The following is a 16,518-nucleotide window of genomic DNA, read 5'->3' on the forward strand; positions in this document are numbered from 1 at the left end:
AGACTTGTTTCTGGTCAGTGTGTTGTGTCCCCCTCACTCTCACGTTACACACCACCTCTGTCTGTGTGCTGGAGGTATTGGATATAAGGAAACAGTTCAGGGAAAATACTACTCCGTGATGACGATTTCAAACGGAATTGGATTGATAACATTTTAAATTGTCTAACATCGAGGTTAAAATAGATAACAGGCAGGTCATGCACGATACTCATACTCTCTGTGAAGCTTTTTCTCCGCCACCTCAAGGTATCCCCTCTATACGCACCGGTGTCGGTGTATGTAGAAAACAGTCAGACCCCTACCCCGATGCCAACACTATTGATCAGTAACTATGGGCTCAGAGTTGGGAACATTGTCTCAATAGTCTCATTCAACAGTTATCAGTTCTGTGTAAATGCTGTGTGTCTACAGTGCCTTGTCTTTTTACACATCTTGTTGTGTTACAGACAGAATTGAAAATGTATTCAATTTGGATTTTTTTGTCGCTGGCCGAAATACAATACCGCACAATGTCAAAGTGGAATTCTGCCCCCTCCCCCCCAAAAAAGAACTAAAAATGAAAAGCTGAAATGTTTAGAGTCAATAAGTATTCAACCCCGTTGTTATGGCAAGCCTAAATAAGTCCAGGAGTAAACATTTACTTGACAAGCCACGTGATAAGTTGCATGGTGTCACACCGTGATCTGTTAGAACTGTCTGGTACTTACCTCCACCCCCCTCCAGGTGTCGCCCATTCTCCCCATTATCCACTGTGCATTCATACCTGTGTTTTCTGTTTGTCTGTCGCCAGTTTGTCTTGTCTCGTCAAGCCTACCAGCAGTTTTCCCGTACTACTGGTTTTCATCTCTAGTCCCTGTTTTCTAGTTTTCTTGGTTTTGACCATTTTCCCTGCCCTGAGCCTGCCTGCTGTTCTGTACCTTGTGACACTGCCCTGGATTACTGACCTCTGCTTGCCCTGAGCCTGCCTGCTGTTCTGTACCTTTCGGACTCTGCTCTGGATTACTGACCTCTGTCTGCCCTTGACCTGTCGTTTGCCTGCCCCCTGTTTTTGTAAAAAAACTTTGAACTGTCTGCATCTGGGTCTTATCCTGAGGTCTGATACATGGACTAACTCTGTGGTCAATAGTAGTTTTTAACATGATTGTTGAATGACTACCTCATCTCTGTACACCAAACATACAATTATCTGTAGGGTCTCTCGGTCAGGCAGTGCAATTCAAACACTGATTCAACCACAAAGACCAGGGAGGTTTTCTAATACCTACTGGTAGATGGGTTAAAAAAAAGAAGAAAAAAAGACATTGAATGTCCCTTTGACCATGGTGACGTTATTAATTACACTTTGGACGGTGTATCAACACACCCAGCCACTACAAAGATACAGGTCTCCTTCCTAACTCAGTTGCCGGAAAGGAAGGAAACAGCTCAGGGATTTTACCATGGCGACCTTAAAACAGTTGCAGCGTATAATGGCTGTGATCGTAGAAAACTGAGGATCAAAAACATGGTAGTTACTCCACATGTATGGAGTAAAAAATACATTATTTTCTTAAAGATACCTTAATTGCAGTGGTGGAAAAAGTACCCAATTATCATACTTGAGTAAAAGTAAAGATAACTTAATAGAAAATGACTCAAGTAAAAGTGAAACGTCTCCCAGTAAAATAATAGAGTAAAAGTCTAAAAGTATTTAGTTTTAAATATACTCAAGTATCAAAAGTAAATGTAATTTCTAATATACTTAAGTATCAAAAGTAAAAGCATAAATCATTTCAAATTCCTTATATTCAGCAAACCAGACGGCACAATTTTCACGCTACAACACTCAGACATAATTTCCAATCAAAGCATTTGTTTTTAGTGAGTCCGGTAGATCAGAGGCAGTAGGCATGACCAGCGATGTTCTCTTGATAAGTGCGTGAATGGGTGCATTTTTCTGTCCTGCTAAGCATACAAAAGCACAAAAAAAATATATGGAGTAAAAAAAATCTTTTTGAATGTAATGGAGTAAAAGTTGTCAAAAATATAAATAGTAAAGTAAAGTACAGATACCCAAACAAACTACTTAGGTAGTACTTTAAAGTATTGTTACCTAAGTACTTCACACCACTGCCTAATTGACAGAGTGAAAAGAAGGAAGCCTATACAGAATAAAACACATTCCAAAACAGGTATCCTGTTTGCAACAAGGCACAAAAGTAATACTGCAAAAAAGGTAGCAAAGCAATTCACTTTTTGTCCTCATTACAAAGTGCAAATCCAATACAACACGTTACTGAGTACCACTCTCCATATTTTCAAGCATAGTGGTGGCTGCATCGTGTTATGGGTATGCTTGTAATTGTTAAGGACTGGGGAGTTTTTCAGGATAAAAAAGAAACATAATGGAGCTAAGCACAGGCACAATCATAGAGGAAAACCTGGTTGTGTCTACTTTTCGCCAGACACTGGGAGAATATTTCACCTTTCAGCAGGACAATAACCTAAAACACAAGGCCAAATCTACACTGGAGTTGCTTACCAAGAAGCCAGTGAAAGTTCCTCAATGACCGAGTTACAGTTTTGACATGAATGGTCAGCTACCAATTTGACAGTGCTTGAAGAAATTTGAAAGGAATAATGGGCAAATGTTTCACAATCCAGTTGTGGGAAGCTCTTAGAGGATTACCCAGAAAGACTCACAACTGTAATTGCTGACTCAGTGGTGTGAATACTTATGTACTTCTGTATTACATTTTCAATACATTTGTAAAACAAATTGTCCTAAAAACATGTTTTCACTTTGTCATTATGAGGATTTGTGTGTAGATGGGTGAGAAAGGAAAAAATATGTAATCCCTTTTTGAATTCAGACTGTAACACAACAAAATGTGGAATAAGTCAAGGATCATGAATACTTTCTCAAGGTACTGAATATCTCCTGGGCACTGAATGAGCTTGGGGCTTTCTGTGTAATCTATATTGGGTGTCTTTTGTCGTTGACGGGAACCAGTTTATTGAAATCATTCATTACACGGCCTAGGTTTCGTGTGTCTTTCAACCCACCTTTCTCCATTATTATTGTATGTCATACTTATCACATTGTCTTACCAAAACGTCTCCTTCCTGGTGTGAGGTAAATCACTACTCTCCCTTACTGGCAGCCGTGCCTATCTTACCCAGAAACGAGCCAGAAGGGGAAATGCTCCGATGATTAGCATGTAGCCTAAGCGTCTTCCTGAGGGGAACCGTTGCCTCATTCTCAAGCGCATCTCTTCACCCTTCTATCCCTCTTCTTTCTATATCTATCCTCCCACCGTGCTCAACTGAGCAGCTCTTATTTGCAGAGGCAGCTGTTATGAACAGTGGTTGCAAAGGATAATACAGCTCCACAAAGGCAATAAACATGAAAGACTATGAATTCATTTTCAACTCTTTCCAATGGTGTTGTGCAAGGATTACTCAATCGTTTGGGCCATGCTCAATGAAGGATGTGATGATCACACAGCATTGGGGATCATTCCCGAAAGCTTCATGGGTTTGGTGAGTCGGGGTTTGTGACACAAAGGTTCCACGGAGACAACTCAGACAGGAGGAAAGAAGACAGGAAGTTAACGGAGAGAGGACTTTTGGGATGAATTGTTTGGGTACAAATAAAAAATAATAAAAAAGCTCATAAACACTTGTATGAAAAGTATTTGAGAGCCCCAAAATGCATGTGTGTAGGTGTTCAGCATAGGAACTTGGTAATGAGGGATTAAAGCCCTCTCCTCTTTGGGAAAACCTTCTTACATTACAGGGGTATGAGGGTAATCTCTCCTTTCTCCCCTTCGTGGGTTTGAAAGGAAATGACAGGTATGTTGAAACTCCCTCTGGCCCAGGCCTACGCCAATGCAATGCTTTCAACTGTGTGGAGCCTAGTGAACAAGTGCACACTTCAGGATGAAGGAGACATTATTGAGACGCAACAATGGAAATTCCAACATCAAAATCACGGATGCACAACGTGCAGTATCACAATCAGCCAGCAGGTGTCCCTTACGTGGACTGTGAGTAAGGTGGCAGGCACACAACTGTGTCAAGCCTACCATTGAAGCCTCTTGTCAACAGAGTGTGAAATGAACAAACCGCAATGCTGCTCCGCCCTTAAGACAAATAGTATTTGTGAAGAGGATGTCACTATGTTAAGAGAATACATGCACGGGGAATTTTCAAGGCACGTTGTAATGTTCAAATTAGAGTAGGTAAGGTGTTTCTAGCCTGAGTCTGAAGGCTACTCACAGCTTCTAAGATGGCTGCAAAACTTTTGCCATGTCAATACCTCTGTTTCAGTGATACATTTGTGGTGCTCCATTTAAAAAAATAAAAAATAAATGTGTTTAAATGACCGCTAAAAGTGACCTGAACTTTTATAGTAAGATAATGAATGCCAGAGGCATTGCTTACCCGTTCACTCTGTCCCAAATGCGAGAGTGAGAGAGAGGACACAGAGAAGAAGGGAGAGAGAATGTCTGAATGTGGCGCTAAATAAACATGGTGAGGATCAGGTGATTCAATGTCACAGGGAATAAACGGCGAAAAGAATAAAGATGGACCAGTTTCCAGAGGGATCCTAGCTACGAGGAGCTGGGAACGTATTGAAATACACATGACAGAACATTAGAGATGGGGTGGGCATTCTATGTTGTTTTTCTATGTTTTGTTCTAGTCGTTATATTTCTATGTGTTTGGCCTAGTATGGTTCTCAATCAGAGGCAGGTGTCGATCGTTGTCTCTGATTGAGAATCATACTTAGGTAGCCTGTTTTCCCACTATGGGTTGTGGGTAGTTATTTTCTGTTTAGTGTTTTTGTTTGCGCCTTACAGAACTGTTCGTTTGTCGGTTTTGTTCAGTATTAATTCTTTACTAAATTATTATGAATACGTACCACGCTACACTTTGGTACTCTTCTCCTTCCACCAACGACAACCGTTACAGAGGTGGACATCTAAAATGAAAGCCTGGCAATTCAGCGATGGAGAAGAACAATCGAAGCCACTAGCTTCTACTAAAGGAACATAAGGGTTCAAATGTTGACTGTGGTTTACTTCCTGTTCATTTTCTGTACTACAGTATGTAGCCTAAAGTGCCCAGTATATTCAACATTATTTTTGCTACTCTTAAAACTTTAAGTACGTTGTTTTCTAAAACTGTTGGATACTGTTGGTGATTTACTGCGTTTGAGTCGCCAGCTCCACAGATGTTTAGTAATACCTGAGAGAACTTCCACAGCACTCGCCTTTGCACTTATACTGAGCAAATTCAGATTGTTGGCTAATTGTTCTTTATCGCTCGAGCACGGACGCTTGAACTCTGTTTGCCAGGTTTCAAACATAAACAGGTACATGAACAGGTACATAAACACTTAGCTTCTGTCAGCTGATGTAACTCCTCTGTAACTCTAGCTAATGTAACTCCTCGTGTAAAAGTCAATCGGGGAAACATTGAGGGACTCCTGGGGTGTACAGTGAGTCAACACTGTTAGTGAAGTGTAACTCAGAGTGCGTCTTCGAGTCCTTCCCCATCTAGAGTTGTTGATGTGGAGATAATACATTTGTTGGGTGGTTAATGTATTACCTGTCCAGTGTTTCTCCTCTCAGACACTGATGGGAGCTACGAAGATGGTTGTGTTTGGGTGTCAACTTGCTGGTCTTCCCAACCAACCAGATTTAAATGAGACTGGGCTGTGTGTGTGTGTGCATGCTCAGCATTTAGCAAATGATTGATTTACCCATTCATTTTCATCAGACAGCTAGTACTACATCAATAAGAAAGCAGTTGAAGATTTGGGTGGTCAGGAAAAAATGGTCCATGACCTCAAGTACATTATAAGCAATAATGTACTGTTACTGACTGTAACTTTAACCTCCTTCGCGAGATTGTTTGGCTCTGACCATCTCCACGAGCATGTCACGACCATGTGGGATTTACCATATCATTTCTCTCTCTCTCTCTCTCCAGAGCATCACTGAAAGACAAAGTGCTTACGTAAGTGTGTTGACAACCAGTTTACTAATGGGGATGGTAATGGTGGTAAATCGTTCCTCTACAGAACGGCACTTCCTCTGTGTGAGCGTTTGTGTGAGAGCTGTGTTGTTTATTACATTCTCTGATGTGTGTGTCCACAGGAAGGTAGACCTAAAGAAGTCTCCCCCTCCCTTCTCCATCAGCGGCTGTATGAAGTTGAGGACCTGCATCACACAGGAGAACATCTCTGTTGATTAGTCTCTCGCTTTCTTTCTTCTCTCACTCTCTTGCTCGCCGATATTGATCTGACAGTCGTGTGTTTGGATATAAAACGGTGTCTCCTGTGAATATACTGCAGTATGTCCCTGTAGAGGGGGCAGCAGTAGCCTTGAGGTTAGAGAAGCGGGCCAGCGACTGGAGCATTTGCCGGTTCAAATCCCAGGGCTGACGGGGAGTGAGCTGGTAACAAGAGGGTTTCTGGCATCAATATCTCAGGTGCCACCTACCGCTAATGTTCCCTTGGAACTTAACCCTCTAACTCTTCATTGGGCGCTGCGCTGCGGTTGCCCTCTGCTCCAGTCTCTCTAGCCATATGCACATATATCAAGGGGTTGGATTTAAAAAAGAAGATGATAAATGTTCGTCTCGTGCGGACCAATAAAGTTGACCTTAGACTTACATAGCATAACCTTTGTGTCCCTTGAGTGTGGCATTGTAAGCTGATGCAGAGTAATGGAGGAGCGTGTGTTTTAAAGTATGACCCCTGGTACGCTCACATAAGATGGAGCATATCCGTTATCTCGATGTTCCTAATGCTCTCTCTCACTCATATCTCACCACACAAACCTCAAACAACCCACTCCCTCTTCCGGCCTACGTGAAACAGAGTTAATACAAAACAGGGAGTTCATTTGAACTTTGTAGCAATACCACATTTTGTTTCCATCATAATACAAAAAACAAATAATAAATCAAACTACTATTCACCCGTCACGCTTTGTCATCTTTGGATGAAAAAATAAGTTTTGGGTTAGGGTGTCTCTATCGATAGTGGGAAAACATGGAGAAGTGTGAGACTAAGGGGTTGGTTGTGGAGGAAAGATTGATAATGACGAAAAAGAGAATGGCGCCTTAGCTGCTCGTCAACGAGCTAACCACAGAAAGTCCCACATCTCCTTTCTTATAAGCTGGAGGTAACATTCCTCTAAAGTCTCATTTCAGGTCGGTTTGATCGTTTACGCTTCAGGTTCTTTGCCTTTGTTTGTCCCACGTATCTGTCTCTCGGATATGTGTGTCCATACCAGTTCTGTTTTGGTATCGAGCGTATTCGTTACTGACAGATAACACTCATTTGTAAATGCATGTGTGACTTCTTTGAAGTCTCGGTTCCTTGTGTTGTTGAAATTTGTTTGCAAATATTTCCCTCTCTGATATTAACTGGCTATCTTCCTCTAAGATCTTTTGGCCTGTCCCCTATGTGTGACAGAACAGAGATGGACTGGCTCAGAACATGTACAGAACTTCATGGAACACTGGATCCATATAAGTGATGATCGGTGTTAATATACTGTAGTCACAGTAGGCAGATCCTCAGTTTGCTCCGATGAAGGAGATGGTTTCTGATATACAGCAACGTTGCATGGAAAATATTGCACGACATGTCACCAATTCATTTACATACTCATGGCCTATCCCGATCCCATATGATGTATTTTCATCTGCGTATTTCCCCCTGCACCCTGCTGTTTTCTGTGAAACCTGTGGCGATCAGGAAACCTGACCGAGGTGTGGTGGGAGTTTCGAAGAACCTTATAAGATATAGAAAAGAAACTTGTAGGTTTATTCTTAATCTGTGGTTGAGCTCGTGTTGGAGTGATATCCCTGTGATGGTGAGAGTTTAAGGCGGTGTTTACCATAACAGGTGACACCGCAGATATACGGGTGATATATCAGGTAATCTGAGGAGGAGATTATTTTTTATCTCTGCTCCCGTTTAGAGCAGACAATAGTTCCTCACCCTCATTGCTGCTGTGCAGGTCACAGATAGCCCCGGTGGTTTGCCTATAGGCCCTATGGTTCACAGTATGTGGAAAAAAGTAAGAGAGAAATCATTCCATGTGTTTGATACATGTGAAATGACAGTCATTATTCAGCATGTGAAGACTACATTGATTCTGATAATGTCAAGTGTCTTTTTTTTGGGGGGGGGGGGGGGGGGGTCATGCTCTTGATTTTAGTGAGAAAGTGCAAATACCTGTACATTATTTTGATATTTTCTATTTCAATAAAACTAGGTTATAATGTGTAAATGGTATTGCATGAAACTGTATGTTGGTTAATGAATATAGCTGGAGTTGTCTGCTTATCAGTTGATAAGGTGTTCCCCTGATAGAAAAAAACGTTATGAGTAGTGTTAGAGACTGAAAGAGGAAGTGGCTATCTATTTTGGCCCCTGTCTAACTGCTAATCTAGTTCAGAATCTAGTTTGGGAAATCACTCATCTAGCTAAGAATTTCCCCAGTATCACAATTGGCCCAGGGGCCGTGGTAGGCCGTCAATGTGAAAAAGAATTTGTTCTTAACTGACTTGCCTAGTTAATTAAAATCCTTTTTTTATGATTAACCCCTTTCACATACTGTATGTCTGTTTAACCCCATTCACATACTGTATGTCTGTTTAACCCCATTCACATACTGTATGTCTGTTTAACCCCATTCACATACTGTATGTCTGTTTAAACCCCATTCACATACTGTATGTCTGTTTAACCCCATTCACATACTGTATGTCTGTTTAACCCCATTCACATACTGTATGTCTGTTTAACCCCATTCACATACTGTATGTCTGTTTAACCCCATTCACATACTGTATGTCTGTTTAACCCCATTCACATACTGTATGTCTGTTTAACCCCATTCACATACTGTATGTCTGTTTAACCCCATTCACATACTCTATGAACGACATGGCTCTGGAGGAGATGGCTGCCTTATTACGGGCTCCCAACCAGTTGTGCTATTGTGTGTGTATTTTTGCGTTATTTGTAACTTAATTGATACAGAATGTTTCTGCCACTGTCTCTTGCGACCGAAAAGACCTTCTGGATATCATGACAGCGATTATTCACCTCGTACTGGACAAACATTTTTTTATTTAATGAGTCAGATGCAAATTTCAGACACCGGACAAGGCCCAAATCCCTGTCATTCGCATGAAGAAGAGACGGAGATATTGGCGACGTAGGTCGGGGTGCCTTGTAAGGATCCGACGGCGAGTGAGTAATCCCCCTCTACCATCAGTCCTATTAGCCAACGTGCAATCGTTGGATAACAAAATGGATGAGCTCCAATCAAGACTATCCTACCAACGGGACATAAAAAACTGTAATATCTTATTTTTCACCGAGTTGTGGCTGAACGACTACATGGATAACATACAACTGGCTGGGTTTTACAAGCAAATGCTGAAGCAGGAAGTACCAGTGACTCGCTCAATAAGGAAATGGTCAGATGATGCAGATGCTAAGCTACAGGACCGTTTTTCTGACACAGACTGGAATCTGTTCTGGGATTCTTCCGTCACTGGCTTCATCAATAAGTGCATCGATGACGTCGTCCCCACAGTGACCGTACGTACATACCCCAACCAGAAGCCATGGATTAGGGACAACATCCGCACTGAGCTAAAGGGTAGAGCTGGACTCTAACCTAGACGCTTATAAGAAATCATGCTAACAGCATCAGCTGTTCCCGGACGACTGTGTGATCAAGTCTGTAATACCAACATGTTTCAAGCAGATTGTGAATAAAATAAATTGTGAATAAAATACCATGTTTCTTCACTCTAGTTAACTCTGAGGAGTCACTTAAAGCAGTCACTGACATTGTCGTGACAAAGTGATGTGCGGCAGGACGAAAACAGAGGTTGAGCTGCTTTTCAAAACAGCAGACAGCTGTCGCCTGCTGGCTGCTGCTGTTTGGTGGGTTTGAGCAGGAGATTTGATCAGGAGACGGAAAGCCCCCTTTCTGACACCCCTTCACCCATTTCAACTGACAAGAAGCGTTTCACCACAAGTGAAAGAAGTGTGGGAGGAAAAAGGAGAGAAACAGTTCTGACTTGGTAGACGGGGTGGATTATAATGACAATGCAAATATTATCATTATAAAGGACTCTCCGTGCTCTCTGTGAATACACGTTTTACAAGTTAGAATGTTCAGATATTTATCAATGTTGTTCGGACTTCTCTGATGGGTTATCTACAGAAAATGCACACATTTTACCACATAACCCCCCACTATAAGAAGCCAACATTGTGTGCACCATAAATGAGAGGGTTCTTTCTAACGGGTGGTTTATAGGTCAATTATTACTAATAACTGCAGCTACTGAAAGCCGAACAGAGTGTCGTTTGGCCTGTAGTCCACTGACGTTAGCTGTGAAAATGTTATTAACGTGTTAATCTGAAGTAATGTTCTATTTTGTCTTGTGCTCTTTCTCTGAGTAAGGATCTGAAATTTGTATTTATTCATCTCAGTATGGAAAGATCATACATACAGTATGTGAATGGGTTTAAACAGACATACAGTATGTGAATGGGGTTAAACAGACATACAGTATGTGAATTGGTTTAAACAGACATACAGTATGTGAAATGGGGTGAAACAGACATACAGTATGTGAAATGGGGTTAAACAGACATACAGTATGTGAATGGGGTTAAACAGACAGACAGTATGTGAATTGGTTTAAACAGACATACAGTATGTGAAATGGGGTGAAACAGACATACAGTATGTGAAATGGGGTTAAACAGACATACAGTATGTGCATAGGTTTAAACAGACATACAGTATGTGAATGGGGTTAAACAGACATACAGTATGTGAATTGGTTTAAACAGACATACAGTATGTGCATAGGTTTAAACAGACATCCAGTATGTGAATGGGGTTTAACAGACATACAGTATGTGAATTGGTTTAAACAGACATACAGGATGTGAATGGGTTTAAACAGACATACAGTATGTGAATGGGGTTAAACAGACATACAGTATGTGAATGGGGTTAAACAGACAGACAGTATGTGAATTGGTTTAAACAGACATACAGTATGTGAAACAGACATACAGTATGTGAAATGGGGTTAAACAGACATACAGTATGTGAATTGGTTTAAACAGACATACAGTATGTGCATAGGTTTAAACAGACATCCAGTATGTGAATGGGGTTTAACAGACATACAGTATGTGAATTGGTTTAAACAGACATACAGGATGTGAATGGGTTTAAACAGACATACAGTATGTGAATGGGGTTAAACAGACATACAGTATGTGAAATGGAGGTAAACAGACATACAGTATGTGCATAGGTTTAAACAGACATACAGTATGTGAATGGGGTTAAACAGACATACAGTATGTGAATTGGTTTAATAGACATACAGTATGTGAATGGGGTTTAACAGACATACAGTATGTGAATTGGTTTAAACAGACATACAGTATGTGAAATTGGGTTAAACAGACATACAGTATGTGAAATGGGGTTAAACAGACATACAGTATGTGCATAGGTTTAAACAGACATCCAGTATGTGAATGGGGTTTAACAGACATCCAGTATGTGAATGGGGTTTAACAGACATACAGTATGTGAATTGGTTTAAACAGACATACAGTGTGTGAATGGGTTTAAACAGACATACAGTGTGTGAATAGGGTTAAACAGACATACAGTATGTAAATTGGTTTAAACAGACATCCAGCAAATAAAATAAAATTGTATTTGTCACATGCACCGAATACAACAGGTGTAGGTAGACCTTACAGTGAAATGCTTACTGACAAGCCCTTAACCAACAATGCAGTTTTAAGAAAAAAGTGTTATTAAGAAAGTGTACAAAGAAAAAGTATACAAATAAAAAAGAATTAAGGAGCAACATTAAAATAACAGTAGCGAGGCTAAATACAGGAGGTACCGGTTAGTCTGGGTAGTTAAGGTAATATGCACATGTAGGTAGAGGTAGCAGAGAGAACAGTCAATGACTAAGGTGGCTGGAGTCTTTGGCAATGTTTTGGGCCTTCCTCTGACACCGCCTCGTATAGAGGTCCTGGATACGCTCTACCCTCTGTAGTGCCTTGCGGTCGGAGGCCGAGCAGTTTCCATACCAGGCGGTTATGCAACCAGTCAGGATGCTCTCGATGGTGCAGCTGTAGAACTTTTTGAGGATCTGAGGACCCATGCCAAAAGGCTCCAAAAATATTTAAATAGCCACAAATAGAATTAAGATTGCTGATCTTTACAGTTAGGAAAAGGAGAATTTACTTGAAATAGCATAAAAAGGGTTTGTAGACATATTGCATGACTCCCCACAGTCTAGAGTGCTAAACAAACCCTTCTGTGTGTCACACAGTGTCCTCAGTTTGTGGACCTTGTCAATCAAATGTCACTTCCAAATCACCCAGAGAAGGAAGCCAAGTGTTCACGCTGCAGTTCAGCCCTCCCTCCACTAGGGGCAACTCTGATAAAGCCGCCAGGAGCGGGAACGATTCCCCTATGCATGTAGGCAGGTAGGAAAAGGTTACTGAGTCCTCCAAGTTTACCACTGTGTCTATGTGGAGATTGTTCTTTTTATAGCTAGAGCTTGTAGATTCCATCTCGCATATGTCACCTGTGAGATTGCTGCAGCCTAGCTGCTCCTCTGTCAAACTAAACAGGGCTACAGACTGTCCGTCGACGCTCCCCTCATTGTGTCTTCTTGCCTGGCACCAAACACATTGGCTTGTCCCTAAACAAACGCATGCTATGTGACCAGACCTGTATCCCACAACAGGATCAGCCATAACTGTTTCGCATGAGATTTGTTGAAATCTCTGCTCTGTCTCAAAAACATGGGTGTCCACCGAAGAGGGACTCTGGCTCCGGTAGCCATCCCCTGTGACCATTTCCATCTCAGGCAAGATTCCACAGTCCTCCCCCTGTAGACTACCAGCACACCCTAACTGGCAGCCCAGCCCCACCCCACTGTCCTCTTTCAGGTTGATGTCTGTGTTCATCGTCCCATCCAGCAGGGGCGGCTCTCTAGTTCCACTACTGCTGCTGATGGCACTCTCTGGTGCTCCCAGGCTTCCACAGCCACTGTCTTCTTGCTTTGCCGGACTTCCTCCGTTTCCATTCCCAGAAATGTGTGATTGAGTGCAAGCCCCACTGTCCAGACCCGCTCTTCTGTCCTCTCCTTCTTCCAGCTCTCCCTTGCCTGCTGTAGTTGTCCTCTCGTCAGCCAACCAGACCATGGCATCAGTTCTTGCGGTGTTCATGAACCAGCCTTTGTCTGTGACGATCTCCACTGGGTCAACTCCCACACAGAGAGGCTGGCAGCCGCTGCCTGGGGATTTCTGGGGTAAAAGAGGACAAAAAAAGGAAGTGATTGATAACAGAAAACAGAATGACAGTAGACCCTTAGTTTTTATTAAGATAATCAGGGTAAACAGACAGTTTATATGAAGACTTAGTAAAAGCCTGGGTTTTTCCCATCTGTGGAGTTGCAGGAAATTAATATACTGTATGTGGTAGAACAAAGCACCACTGAACTTCTCTACTGAGCCATTTACTTCGTGTTCGTATTCTTATATTTGATTATTGTGATTATTTCTTATTGTTGTTTGATTATAGAGAAGGAACCTGCAAGTAAACATTTCGCTGAAGTGTCCTTTCCCTGAAGTGTCTTCTCCCAGAAGTGATAGACATAGTCAGATCTGTATTAGTGAAACTGTTCAAAGAAACTTACCAGTGCAACAGGCATTTTCTCAGGACGCCTCAGGAAGTAGCAAAGGCAAAGGGACAGGATGACCAGGACCCCCATCACACTTAGGATGGAGAAGGACACCACAGCAAGGATATACCACTCTGATGAGAAACAGAACATGTTTTTAGCCAAATGAGTTTGAGGCAGTTAGGCCGTCAAAATGTTGAGCCATATATGGCCATGTAGGGCTGTGTAGTCTGAGATGTATTACCTTGCTCCGGCAGAAGGAGGCACTGTTCAGGGGAGAGCTCACTGGTGAATTCTCCTCCATTGCCTGCGACTTTGAGGCTGACACAGTACTCCTGTCCCCAGTCAAGAGACGTAAACCGAACCTCCGGCTTATCCTCGTCATCTTCATCCTTCAAATGCCGGATGACGGTCTGCAAGCCAATAAATGAAAAGGTCAGTCAATACAGTAACATGAATAGATGAACTAGGATGAACCGCATGTCATAATAAATGTTATTACATTAGAAGTACCGTTGCTGGTATGTTTTAAAACTAAGTATGATCAGTGTCTTACTGTCCTTTACCTTGTGGCCCTGCCCTTTTCCCTGTAGGTAGATAGTGTAAGTCAGGCCAAATGGGAAGATCTTTTTTAGTAATGGCTTCCTGTGAACACTGACTGTTACTGAACTGGAGGTGGCCAACAGCGTACTGGAGGGATGCTGCAGTTTACCTGGGAGTACAGGGGTAGAGGAGAAAGGTAAGCAATGGACGAGCTTTTGGCAGTGTGTCACTATAAGCTAGAAAGAAATGAGCACATTTCTGAAAGCAATACCTATTCAACTCGGCCACTAAAACTTTGCTGTACTTGACTTACTTTCTCTGGGGTTGAACCTCTTCGACCCTGACCATGCAGAGATGCTGTTCTCAGTGACCAGTCGAACCCGGACCTTGTAGACCATGAAGAAGTCATTGATAAGGTAGGACAGGTCACAATATGTCAGCTCGGTCCTGTCACAGCTGGTCACGTTGGTCCAATTAATATTGACATACCTGAGGAAAGACACATGAACGTAGCTAGATTAATTCTTTTTTTTTCTTCAGATATGAGGAGAAGGTGGTATGGAGGAATGATTGAAAAGGAGAAAGGGGATTGTGCGGATCGGGAGGACTCTAAGATGGATGCATGCTGAAGTGAGGTAGCTAAGTGACACGTCTGAGAATGAAAGGATGAGTGAATTAGTCGGACGTAAGGAGTATGGGGTATACCTGGCCATCTGCACCTGGTACTGAGCCAGTGGCGGGGCCCCTTCAGGGGGGTCCCAGAGCAACGTCACCTCCCCGTCCCATTTGTCCACCGTCAGATTGACTGGCATCAGTAGGTCTATACCTGTCACAGTTATAACATTCCAAATGTTAAGGAATATCCAGGCATTTTTTTATGAGATTTTGAAAGTACAAAACAATTCTAGGAAGACCGGGTGTACAGAAGAGCAATAAGTTGTTGGCGGGTTTCCCAAAAATGACCGCGTTTCATCAGGGGTTTTCTAAGACAGTTTTTCTACGAAATGTCGCAATGTGTTTATTATTAATACATCGTCAAAGTAGAACTACATCATAGGATGCCAATTGAACGACACATTTTCTCTGTTGACTCAAGTTAACTAAATTAAATTATTAGTCAATGTTAATCATCAATCACAATCAGAACTTAGTTTGTTGTTTACGTAAATGGGCATTACCCTTTTAAATCGATGTGTGTCTAGAAACATGTTCCATTTTGATAGGAAGGACACGTACACACTGAGATAATGTACAACATGCTGCCTCAAACACTTTTGTGTTTTCAAACACAAGCCAGACTAAGATGTACATTTCAAAGTGCAATATTAAAGTAGATAATAAAAAAATATATATATATACTGTATATATATATATATGCTGCATACATAATGTTCTTACATTTAGAGAGTCTATTAAGAGAACTAAACAGCCTTAACCAGCCATTTAAAATACCTTATTAAAGCTTTCATTACCTGACACATAGTCTGAGATCATCAGGAGAATGGAAATCCAAAAGGTCCAATCCATGTCCAATGTATGTTTTAGTTCTCAGATAACCAGGGTCATACTGTAGATAATGTCAGCACACGTCTGGTGTCCCTCATCACCTCAGTCTTCTCTCTGACTGCAGGAGACTGGAAGGCTCAGTTGGACTCCTACGTTATGATATGAGAGGCTTTACTCAAGCTACAGTTAATAGTTGAAATGACTCCCACGGTCTTGTTGATCTGTGTGATGGTGTGAGGAGGACGTGTGTTTATTTCCCCATATGACCTCCCAGCCCTCTCTCTCTCTCGCTCTCGCTCAGCTGACAACGGGCTTCCTGTTCTGACTGTAGCACGGCACTTCCCTCCTCTCGCTCTTCGCCCCCCTTTCTGATTTGTCTCTCCCTTCCTCCTTTCTGACAGCCACCTATCTTTCCATCTCTCCTCATAGAACAAGGGGGTTTAAAATCACTGCTTGGGACGTGTCATCCATTTGTACGTAGATATTTATTGCAGAGATTTTCATTTGCCCATATTTATCTGAGCAGGGGCGGAGGATGAGTGTGTGGAGCCGTGTGTGTGTGTGTTTGTTTGCGTGTGTGTGTGTGTGTTTCCCTTGTCTTACTATTGTTTTAACATAACGTAGGGGTTCAAATGGGGTCCTAAACTGGAAATAAAAATGTTGCAGTATAAAAATGTTTTGTTTTTTTTAGCAAGTGTTAGC

The 16,518-nt window shown here is 41.9% G+C and overlaps 1 protein-coding gene across 1 annotated transcript; it reads right to left on the reverse strand.

Annotated features, from left to right (window-relative positions):
• Window positions 1-11,755: 11,755 nt before the first annotated feature.
• il10ra (interleukin 10 receptor, alpha) lies at window positions 11,756-16,076 on the reverse strand. Its single transcript, XM_071359279.1, has 7 exons — window positions 15,783-16,076; window positions 15,016-15,136; window positions 14,624-14,799; window positions 14,334-14,479; window positions 14,012-14,180; window positions 13,783-13,901; window positions 11,756-13,390 (listed from the first exon to the last, which is right to left on the reverse strand). Exons 1-7 carry the CDS (start codon window positions 15,835-15,837, stop codon window positions 12,431-12,433), a joined length of 1,746 nt encoding a protein of 581 aa, XP_071215380.1. The 5' UTR covers window positions 15,838-16,076; the 3' UTR covers window positions 11,756-12,430.
• Between the last annotated feature and the right edge of the window lie 442 nt (window positions 16,077-16,518).

Source organism: Salvelinus alpinus, chromosome 22 (genome assembly GCF_045679555.1).
Source record: "Salvelinus alpinus chromosome 22, SLU_Salpinus.1, whole genome shotgun sequence".
Taxonomy (NCBI): domain Eukaryota; kingdom Metazoa; phylum Chordata; class Actinopteri; order Salmoniformes; family Salmonidae; genus Salvelinus; species Salvelinus alpinus.

What these genes read in the sequence shown, in the direction of transcription:
- il10ra (XM_071359279.1), bottom strand. Translation starts at nt 15,837, where the DNA reads ATGGATTGGACCTTTTGGATTTCCATTCTCCTGATGATCTCAGACTAT. An exon ending in GATCTCAGACTATGTGTCAG is followed by an intron (nt 15,137 to 15,782) that starts GTAATGAAAGCT and finishes TAACTGTGACAG; the next exon opens with GTATAGACCTACTGATGCCA. An exon ending in GAGGTTCAACCCCAGAGAAA is followed by an intron (nt 14,480 to 14,623) that starts GTAAGTCAAGTA and finishes CTGTACTCCCAG; the next exon opens with GTAAACTGCAGCATCCCTCC.